Raw genomic sequence first — 12,082 nt, 5'->3', positions numbered from 1 at the left:
TTGTGCTTCTGTCTTTCAGAATGTCTTCTGATTTCCCATCTATATACTGGGTCTCATTTCCTTTTCTAGGTGCATCAGTTTTACTAGTGCCTAGAGTCTGAGCAGAATAGAGTTCCTGGAGCATCATCGAGCTTCGTTCCTCAGTGCCATCACTCCTTCTAAACCTTTATAAAGAGCCACTAGCTTCAGTTTTAACTCTGTAGCCTTAAATCCTTCCTCATAGATCAAATTAGGCCATTTTTTTAATGTTTTCAACATTAAAGTACTGAATGTTAAGGTGCATTTTTAAGCCTAGTGTACATGGATAAATGTTTAACCACCACCTCTGTGGTGGAGAAAAAAGCTCTTATTTTTAGTGCCTTCCAATTTTTGTCATATAAATTCTCTCACCATGACTGATTTCAAGCTATCAATGTGAAATAACTGAATACCGAGTTAGGAGGAGATGCACAAACTTTGCTCTTTTGAGTTGATATGAACCAGCTCTAGCTCTCCATTGCCAGTTGAAATTACTAAACATTGATCTTATAACTTCTGAAAAATAGACATAATAATCTATAGCTAGATTTCCCCCTGAGTTGGTGTTATCTGTTGTCAAGTTGTCCTTTAAAATCTGTGAAATTATTTCTTGCCATGAATACACTGAAAGAATAAAATTAAAAGTAATTTTCCTAACCAAACATCTAACAATCATTAGCAGGAGATTTAAGAATAGTAAGAAGGAAAACTTCAAAAAACTTACAAGGAGAAGCAAATTATTTTTGCTTATGTAAACCTGACATTGGTCATGTAAATTGATAGAGCATTTTATGTTTGTGGGATTATAATTTTAAAAAACATTCTCATATATTTCCATGGACTTTGAAATTACATCCCCAGATAAATTGTGACATTTCCTTTCTGCACATTGGTGCAATTTTACATTATGAAATTGTCACGTAGATTCATTACACCTATTTTCCAAACACAAACGACCATAACTCAAATACGTACCTGTCATATACCAAACTCTAAACTGCATAAAAACATTCTATCACTAATGTTTATACAGGCACATGATAAGATATTGGTATATTTTATAACAGATTCTTGGCTTGAGAACCTTAGAATTTTAAAAAATAAATTTATTGGGGTGACATTGATTAATAAAATTATATAGATTTCAAGTATACAATTCAATAATGCATCATATGTATATTGCATTGTGTATATACCCAAAGTCAAATCTTCCATCACCGTATATTTGACCCCCTTTACCTTTATCTACCACTCCCTCCCTCCTTTCCTTCTAGACACAACTAAACCGTTGACTGTGTCTATGAGCTTTTGTTTGTCTTGTTTGTTGCTTTCACTTTTATATCCCACATATGAGTGAAATCATACGGTTTTCAACATTTTCTGTCTGACTTATTTTTCTTAGCATGATAACCTCAAGGTCCATTCATGTCTTTGCAAGTGGCAGTATTTTGTCTTATGGATGAGTAATAGTCCATTACATATATGTACCATGTATTCTTTATCCATTCATCTACTGAGAAACACTTGGATCGTTTTCCTGTCTTGGCCACCATGAACAATGCTGCAGTGAACATCGGGGTGCATATATCTTTACGGATAAATGTTTGCAAATTTCGGGGGTAGACACCCAGAAGAGGGATTGCTAGGTCATAAGGTAATTCTATTCTTAATTTTTTGAGGGGCCTCCATACTGTTTTCCATAGTGATTGTACCAATTTACATTCCTACCAGCAGGGTTTGAGGGTCCTATGTTCCCCACAACCTCTCCAGCACTTGTTGTTACTTAATCTTGTCGATGATAATCATTCTAACAGGTGTGTGTAGTATCTCATTGTGATTTTGATTTGCATTTCCCTAATAGAAGAAGTTGAGCATCTTCTCATATGTCTGTTGGCCATTTGTATGTCTTCTTGGGAGAAGTGTCTGTTCAGGTTTTCTGCCCAGTTTTTAATTGGATTGTTTGTTTTTTTGTTGTTGAGTTGTATGAGTTTTATATGTATTTTGGATATTAGCCCCTTACTACAGGTATTGTTGGTAAATGTCATCTCCCTTTCAGTTAGGGAACCTTAGAGTTTTTACTTTTGATATCCTTCTGGCTGAGGTACCAGATTTTGGCACAGGTTCAGAAACATTTACGTGTTTGCTTTTATCAGACTGCATTGAATAATAACCTCAAAAATTTCAGCGGTTTTGAATAACGTATTTCTCACTCATGGCATGTTGGCTACTACGGGTTTGTTGCTATGGCTGTTTTCCAGGAGGTAGTTCAGGTTCAGGTCTGCTCCATCTAGGACCCAGGCTGAAAGAGAAGGCCCCTTCCTGGGATATGCCCTTATAGCAGCCGAGGACGATGGTGCAAGAGAACTGGCAGCAATGTGAAATGGATCTAAAAGTGTCTAAGTAGATATAGTGCTCGTCTGGTCTGTTTACATTCTGTTAGCCAAAGCAGGTCATGTGACCAAGCCCAGTCACTGAGCAACAAGACTGCTCTTTCTACAGGGAGCCATTATAAGTCACAGCCAAAGGTATTGGGAAAAAATAGTTTTGAACAATAATATCTCAGGTACCACAAATATTTGAGCTTACTATAAGTAGCTAAAGTTTGTCAGAATAGTCTAAAATACTTAATTTTTGAAAAACAAAAAATATAAACCTAGGTTTTATAATAAATAATAGATTTTAGAGTATTATCCTACAGAATAGGTTTGGCTCAGAACTTTTAGAAAGATTTTCATTCGTATTTCACTTTTTGGAAAATAGATTTTCCCTATTTTATTAACCAATGTCATCCCAATAAATGTAAGAAAAAAAGATTTTCCCAAATACCACTATCACCTAATTCTGTAGGAAATAGAAAATCTGATAATCTAGCAGAAATGTTAGATGGTGTAGTAATGGAAACAACAGAGAGGAGGCAGCAGTAATGAGGAGTGCATAATCTGGACCATGCTACTTTTGGCTGTTACTTAGCTTTTCTGATTCTCAGTTTCCTCATCTGAAAAATAAGAAAGTTGTTCAACAAGCTTTCTAAGGTCATTTTTACACTAAAGCTCTCATTCTAATGCTTTTTTATTGCCACCTGATTAACAAAGCATATTCTTCTGCAACTTTTATTATAGTTTGACTCATTGTTTATCTTAGAATTGTGGCGGAGCAACGGAATTTTAATTTTAATGTGCCTTTATTCCTATCCCACCCTATTCAAAAATGGATTTGAGATAAAGTAAAAGAATACAATCCTTGTTTTCAATCTTAATATTCAAATGAATACTCTTTTGTTACTCTGAGATTTGCTGGTTTAGACATCATTATTTGTTAGAATCATCTGGGAGGTTGTTTAAAATGTAAATTTTTAGTCCCTAAACCCCTGGAGATTTTGACACTAGCTAGAATTCAGAAAACTACATTTTTAACAAGCACCCCAGGTATCTAAACTAGTTTAAGCAGCACAAACCCTATAAATTATTTTCGTAATAATAGTAAAAAAAAAGTACCACATACTGGCATGTTATATACTTAGTATGATAATTTAAAATTAGTTGTTAATACCATGTTTCTCATGTATACATTCTTTATTTGATGTTTGTCTTCATCAATTTAATTTCTGTTTTTTGTTACCACATATAGAGTATTAGACCTCTGTAAGTAGAGTTATGTTCATATATCAATTTTAGAAATGTGGAAACCAAAATATCTTAATATTCCTTTGAAGTAAAAGTATTAGCATTATCCAAATGCGTACAGGGTAGATTTATCTCATAATGAAATACTACAAAATTAGAACTACTGTTGGCCTATTACATCCAGTCTCCCTGCTTCTTTCTGTGTTTCCTTACAAGCTAAACACCACAGCCTAGTATGCCTTTTAAAACATGCTCGGATCACGTCATTTCTCTGCTTGAAACCCTCCAGAATAAAAATCAAAGCTCTTATCTTGGCTACCTGTACATTCCTCCCTAACCACCCCCTCACCCTCTGTACCTCTGTCCTGGTGAAATACTCTTCTCCATGTCTTCACCACACCAGAGCACACTTTCTTCAGGTCTCTGAATATTGCCTACACAGAGAAGTCCTTATTGACTATCCAAGATAAAACAGCATATTCCCTTCCACCCATCAATCACTAGCCTTTGTGCTCTGCTGTATTTTTGTTTATAGCACTCATGACTAGTTGACATATGTATTGATTTATGTTCACCCCTCTATAATTTTTAGTTTTATAAGCACAAAGACTTTGTTTTATTCACTGCTATGTCTCCAGGGCTTAGAATAATACCTGGCACAAACTAGGTATTCAGTAAATATTTGTCGAACACATTTATTGGGAGATTATACACAGCTTGGCCTGTTTCCAGTATAAGGCAAGATTATTATGACCAAAATTTTCTAAAATAAGTAATGTTTTTAAGGGTAATTTTATTTTTTCTTATTTTCTCATCTATTTTGAAAGTCATTTTAATTTAGTCCTTTCAGATTTATTATCCCTTTTGCAAACTCTTTTCTATCTTTTCTACTCTTTTTTAATTATGTGTGATACTTGGTTTTGAATTATGGCAATTTAAAGTTGATATTTTATTTCAACAAGTTTTAATTACTTAATTGAAATATGAAACTCTAACTATGAATTCAGTGTTTGTGAAAAGAACAGATTTACATTCCCATAAAATGGAGCACTTACCTTCATGTACTATATATATGGGGTAGGTATATGAATAAGTAATAGCATTCAAGATTTCCTCTGAACACTAAGAATCTTCTTGATAAAAAAACAAAGTAAAACGATAATTTATTCCTCAGCATCCTCCGATACTTGCCCTCTAAAACCAACATATCTAATAGTAGAGGTTTTTATGCCTTAAAAATATATCTGACTGGAATAGAACTGAGGTGATTTAGACAAATAGGCCCAACACACTTTGCAAACTAAAGGGAAAAAGCAGCTCTTTTATGATGTTTACAACATTTTTAGTAAAGTAAGATTAAACTCCACTTATTTGGACATTTTCTTTTCCCTGGCCTAGACTTCCCTGCTTGTCACTGCCTCGTCTGGTGCCTAGAAATGTCTTATGTGCCAGTACACTATCAGGAATGAAGATTTGGATCACCTTACCTGGTGAAGAACCAGGACCAGCAGAAGTGTTTGCTAAAGGCAAAGGGAATATGGACTGGGTAATGGAAGAAGGTAGTCATGAATACCTACTACAACCACATGACCAGTTACAGAAACAAGGACTGTGATTGTCATGAGTGTTTCCTCCTTATTTTGTTATGAATATATTTGCATGTGTGTTTGCATAGCAAATACCTTTTCCCTGTTTTATCTCTCTATCACGTACTATCAGATGTATTGACTTTATATTATAGTATTTAAGTATTGTTAACGTTATATCATAGTATTTAAATTATGGATATCGAGAAGAATATCATTTAAAAACTTTTTGCATCTTCTTCTGAGGAAAGGAGTAGCGTGCTTTTGGTTATCTGCAGAATAGTTGTATCAGGTTAGGTGGAATTATGACCCTCTTATTTTCTTTATTTGGAGATTAATAATGGAGATTATTTGGAGATTAAATATGGTTTCAGGAGTTGTGTGTGGATGCCAACTTGACAAGGAGTGCACTTATGATGGTGAATTTTATGTGTCACCTTGGCACCACAGAGTGTCCAGATATTTGGTCAAACATTATTCTGGGTGTATTCTGTGTTTGGATGAGGTTAACATTTAAATCAGTGGACTTCAAGTAAAGCATAATGCCCTTCCTAATGTAGGTGGGCCTTATCAAGTCAGTTGAAAGCCTGACTAGAACAAAATGCTTGACCTCCCTCAAGCAAAAGAGAATTTTCCAGCAGATTGTGTTCGGACTTCATCTACGACATTGGCTCTTCCTGGTTCTATAGCAGACTGCCTTTGGACTCAAACTGCTTCTTCTGGGTCTCTTGCCTGTCAGCCTACCCTGCAGATTTTGTACTTGTCAACCTCCATAATCCCACAGGCCAATTCCTTGTAAAATTGTATACATATATAGACATATATACAAACATATATATACATCTAATTATTTTGTTTTTTCTGGAGAACCCTAATATACTTCCCAACAAGGCTAAAAAAGTTCGTGACCTGTGAATTATTAAGAAGGAAATAAAGACATTTTATTAAATGGATTCAAAACAGTTTAAGCTAGCAGAAGTTTGCATTATATATATGTTATTGGAGAGACCTAATCATTCATTGAGCTTTAAATGTGTAGACTTTTCTATCACCATGCTCTTACCTACCTTATAAAAATCTACTTTGTTTTTTAATAAACATCAGTTTTATAGGATTTTTGCTTTTTCATGAACTTGAGACTTAGGATATTCAATCAAATAATTTATCACTGCAGATGATTTTTGTAAATTTTGTTAGTTAAACATAACATTAATGCACAATGAAACATATTTTCAACTTTATATATTACCAGTAATGGTAACTTAATTTATTTCTTATTAAGTAGTAGAAAATGTTTTTGTCGTTTATGGTGCTACCTAATATTTATAGGCTGAATACGAGCTAGGAAGAAAAATAAAAATCAGATTTAAATATCTTGACATAGAAATCGACATAGAAATTTGGCCACAGAAAAAGGTACAAAATTATGAGATATATTTTCAGAATCATTTCAGAAACTTCTGTGAGATTTTGAGGCTCTGTAGAGCAGTTTACAAAACAACATACAAGAATTTAGAGTATAGCATTAGTAGGCTTCCTACAAGATAAAAAATAAAAGCAATTTTTGAAGTTCCTTCAAGGACAAAAGATAATGGATGTTTTTATAGTTTGCATCTGGACTAACTCTATTAGCATCATTAGTGGTAATGTATTCCAGAAGCCATTTAATGTAATTATGCAGATAATTTTTTTTCATTAAGAATGTTGTGGAATTTCAAATAAGTACATTTTTTAGATGAAATCTTTTAATCTTCTAAGAGTAGTTTTCTATACAGGCCTCTTACCTGTATAGAGGAACTGTTGGGTGAGACTAATAATCTTTGCTTTTGCAACTCAAATAGTGATATAACCTATTTCTTTAAGTTACTAAGTCAAGATAGAAAAGAAAAAGAGCTCTCCAAGCACCCTTGTTTTTAGTTCTTAGGAGTATTTAAAATATAAGCATTACTACATGAAAAGTACATTGATTATAATAGACACTTGTTTTTCTCTTTTTAATTTTTTAATTTTTTTTTTATTTTTTATTTTTATTTTTTGCCTACTCAGCCACCTTTAAGCCCTTCTTGAATCACACCACCCTGACTTTCTTTGGGGAAACACACCTACCAAGATTCTCAGGACATATGGTTTGGATGGAGCTGATTGTTTGGTTTTAGAGGTTGCCATGCCATGTGAAGTCAGGACTGACCAATCTCACGCGCGCACGCACGCACACACACACACACACACACACACGCAGATTGTTTTAAAAGATGAGTGATAAAACTAATTCTGGGCCTCAACTGGAATTCTTCAAGCTGGGGCTCTTTGCAGTACAGAACACAAATCTAATTTATATCATCAAGCCAGTATTTCTAGTCACCAGAATGAGTTCACCTGTCAGGAGATAAAGAAAAACTGACTCAATCCTCTTGATGTTATTTGTCCACCTGGGTCAAGTCATTTCAGAAGTTTTATGTTACATGATCCAATGAATTCTTTTTTGTTTGTTTGTTTGTTTGTTTGTTAAGCCCATTTGATTTAGTTGCAGTTCCTTGCAAATGAAAGAGTCCTACTAGTCACATACTGCTGTTTTAAAGAAAATATTCTTATAGGCACCTGCTTTTCCCACCCATTTCCTATGAAGAGCAGGTTCTCTTTGCCTTTTCCAGTGTCCTCACTGTAGAGTACTATTTTCTACTTCTTCCTGCCAGATCACATCTTCTCATTTTATTGAACTCTGCCAAATCATTTTCTTATATTACCCTTTCTAGCTTTGAATTCTCTTCCAACTAAAAATTCTAATTGAATCAACTTGCACATAATAGTCATATGGTTGTGTTGTGCCAGAAATTGGTATGTATTTGTGTACTTGGACTGTAAACTCCCATCACAATTATAAATAATACTAATATCAGAGTAGTTCAGGATTCCCCACCCACTTAGCAATAAGTACAGTGTCATTTGCACTGGTTGTTTGAAATGTTTTATTTAGTGTAAAGTGTTTCATAGACATTTGACATACCTTGGAGGACTGTGGTAAGCAGGCATGGCACCGCAAGAACCTTCAAATACTAAATTTAACTATGATGCAGAACTAGCAAGACTTCCTTTTGTGAATATTTCCTTATGATTTCACTTTACAGTACAAATATGCCAGACCTATAGCATAAACCCATTCTCATTCTTTCAGCTATTTATTGTAACCACTTCAAAATGCATGACTTAAAACAATAATGATATATTATTTCCCATGATTCTGTGGATCATTTGGGTAATTCTGTTCTTGCCCAAGCTCACTCCTGGCTTCATTCAGGTGGCTGGTTGGCTGAGCTTGGGTTCAGGTAGTTTGTTGGTTGAGGCACATCTCTCCTCTTCCCTCAGTGATTCCAACAGTGCAAAAATAAGAGTTGCATGGTCTCTTAAACCTTAGCCTGGCAAGTCACATAGTCGTTTCTATGGCTGCACTTTCTTAATCAAAAGAAGGGCAAACTCAATTGAATTGGGGGGGAGGGGAGGCAATAAGAGGAGAGGCAAAGTCTCACTGCAGAAAGCATGCAGAATGGGAGCTATTGTTGTGACCATCTTTGGAAACAATCTACCTCACTATTGTTTTTATTTATAATTGGAGAACGAAACTAGTACGCCTTTTTATTTCCAAATCCTCTTGATGCATACAGTAGAATCCTCCCTAAGCCATTTAATACATATAAAAGTATGCAAAATGAAAGAAAAAAAAAGAAAGCTATTTATTGGGAAGTAAATATTTCTGAAGTGGCAAGCATTAGAACACAGTTATTTATAAGTACACACATGCTAGGCTATTTTCTTTGGCTTATTTACATTACTAAGCTGATAATTTGTAAAATATATAGGTTTTGCTCTTTTTGAAAAAGGCAAAATGTAAATATATAATTACTATCCATTCTGCCTTTTACGCTCCTTTATAGAGCTGCAGTTTTTAAAAAACGAGTGGTTTGAAAGAGCCATATGGGTCTCTCTCTATCTATATCTATATCTATATCTATATCTATATCTATATCTATATCTATATCTATATCTATATCTATATCTATATCTATATCTATATATTTAGATAGATATAGATATAGATATATAATATATATTACATTATATAATTCTGAAAAGTGTAGCAGTGTATCCAAGATGCCTGTCTGTTGCATTTGAGATATTTAACATTTTTTTCTATGAAGTGTGGTTTATTCAACAGTTTTATATAATTTATATACAGTTTTAAAACATGAAAAATTGAAGAATAAAAAACATATGAAAATATAAAGAAATTTTTGGATGGCAAATACTAAATTCAGGATGGTGGTTACTCTGGTGGAGAAGAGAGGCCATCAAGGAGCCATAACTGAGGAGCGAATAACATACTGGCAGTGTTTTCTTTTTTAAATGGTGTGCAGGTTGTTATATTTTTCTTTAGATATTTCTATGTGGAATATTGCAAAATTATAAAGAGAATTAACTACTTTATATTTATTGTCTGATTAAGATACTATTGAAAACCATGGTACCCAAAATTTTCAGAAATAATTTTTTTATTAGTTTTTGAAATGTTTCGTCACTACACAGATAATGCTGATAATTTGGCCCCCATGCAGGACCATTTCTTAATATATTTTTTCTCTTTTCCAAATTAATAAGGGAATGACAAGCACTGAGACAGTAGCATTTCTAACATCTCCTCCACTATACTCATATATCTTCAAATTCAGAACCAACAGCTTCTCCAGTCCATTTAGTTGCACCTGGAAGGATTTTTATGGGATATGTTTTGGAAAGTATGGCAGGGGGTGGGGTGGGCTGGGGGTCATATGTCTACATCTGGGAAAAAAAATGCTTTCAAACAGACTTCGGAAAACGTTAACTCCCTTAACTAATTAGGGCTAAATCTTATTCTGACAAATATTGCAGAAAATAGCTTCTATTTTTTTCCCAGTATTCCCCAAATATTGATTTCTAACATTGTTAGGTGAAACGTTCTTTTCTGAATACTGTTTAGGAAGCTTACACACACACACACACACACACACACACACACACACACACACAGAGTCAAGTTCTCTGATTAGCTTGATTTTAAATGGGAGGTGGAAAATAGACCAATGTAGGTTGACTATCTGTGGTATAGAAAAAAAGAAGGAAAAATACTTGTTAGTATTTTTATAAGCCAGGTGGTCTCAATTACTTTAAACTGCATTCAAGAGAATACTGACATACTTGTATTCTACTGCCCTCTGTTCAAGCTGCCTTCCTTTATTCCTAACTAAAAACAATCCAGTATACCATTCAACCTTTTGTAGGCTAGGAAATATTTGAAAGGGGCAGTTGCACTTAATTTGGAAATTATATTAATATAGACAAATATATTATCCCCAAATCTAACCCCTCATAGTATTAGTTGGCATGTTAAGTAAGGAAACTATAATGTTTAAATTCCTTTAACTCTCTTAGAAGCAAATAGAGATTTTGATCAAAATATGTGGTAGAAGATACATGAAAAAAGAAGTGATTTTATTCAAGCAGGATGCTTTCTGGGAAGTTACAGGAAGCCTGGCTGCTGTCCTTCCTAAAGGTTTCTTGGGCTGTGGGTAGTGTCTACTTAGTATGAAAATATATGGCCTCTGATTTATATTCTTTTTCTCTTCTTATTCTCTCCAGCTCAATTACAGAGACACCATTGAGGAAAGGGCCTAGAACACTGCCAGTACTTAGTAACAAATTCATGAATTGAAATTAAGTTGATTTTTACTAGGGTCAACCTTAGAGGCAGGTTTAATAAATAGATAAATGTTGCTGAAGAATCTGCTATCCTGATGGTTTTATAATGCTGCTTGAGTGCTTGTCTTCGTGTGGGGGTGGGAGGGGGGTAGCGAGAGGGAAGTGGGGGCAGGAGAGAGAGAGAGAGAGAGAGAGAGAGAGAGAGAGAGAGAGAGAGAGAGAGAGAGAGACACTAGTAAAATTAGCACATCTGAAATTAAACTAAATACAATTTCTACAATTCGTCATCGTCATCTCTATCCTTGTCTATCTGATACTTCAAGAACGTGATCATGGTTTCACCATTCTTTACGTGCCCTTTTTAGCCTCTACAGCCCTTCTTTGTCTCTTCCTTTCAGACTTTGCTGACCTCCTTGAGTCAGAACGATTTGAGCAGCACCCTAACCTCCCAGCTTTTCATCTTCTCCAAACTTTCCGATGCACTGTGTCAACTGCCTTCCTGAAGCATGATTTTCATCAGATCATTCCTCTACAATGGCTCTTAATTGCCTTTTGAATCTAATTAAAACTTCTTCAAGACCCTCTACCAATTAACTCTGTGCGGGCTCCCTTAACAGCCTTCTCTTGCAGGGTGCCGGCTCCTGTTCTCCGGCCCAGCGGACCAAACCTCCCCCGCCCCCTCTGCCTTTTCCTGCTTCCCCGACACTTTGTGCCAGTTGCCTCCTACCTAGAGTGCCCATTCCACTTTCTTCTTTCTGCCAAAGCACTCTCTCTCCCTGAAGGAAAACCAAAACTAAAACAAAACAAAACAAAAAGCAAAAAATAAAAAAAAAACTAAATTACTTTTCCCTTCCAAGTTGGATCATTTCAACTAAGAATCCAAATTGATTGGATTTGGGTCTGTCCTTTTGAAAATACGTGTGTGTTCATGTACTTGCATTACAACGCCTTGCTGCGGGGAGCGGTGCCCACGTATCTTGGTTTAGAGACTCCACGCTTTTGGCAGAAGTCCTGCTAGCTTCGGACTAGTGGTTTGACTTTTCCTGTAAGCAGGTGAAGGTGTATCTAGTGTGCAGTCCTTGGCTCCTGGGGATAGGCATGCTCGAATAAGGTCCTGGTGTCGTCCCA

At 35.1% G+C, this 12,082-nt stretch overlaps 1 protein-coding gene across 1 annotated transcript in view; it reads left to right on the top strand.

Moving 5' to 3' along the window:
- Positions 1-6,366, top strand: part of FBXL4 (F-box and leucine rich repeat protein 4) — a 78,569-nt gene extending 72,203 nt beyond the window's left edge. Inside the window, exon 10 of the mRNA XM_016151979.2 lies at positions 5,040-6,366. Within this exon, the coding sequence (XP_016007465.2) occupies positions 5,040-5,075 (36 nt within the window). The 3' untranslated portion in view covers positions 5,076-6,366. The remainder of the gene's footprint in view (positions 1-5,039) is intronic.
- Positions 6,367-12,082: the final 5,716 nt, after the last annotated feature.

This window comes from Rousettus aegyptiacus, unplaced genomic scaffold (genome assembly GCF_014176215.1).
Source record: "Rousettus aegyptiacus isolate mRouAeg1 unplaced genomic scaffold, mRouAeg1.p scaffold_m13_p_1, whole genome shotgun sequence".
NCBI lineage: Eukaryota > Metazoa > Chordata > Mammalia > Chiroptera > Pteropodidae > Rousettus > Rousettus aegyptiacus.
This window is presented reverse-complemented; position numbering and strand designations above follow the sequence as displayed.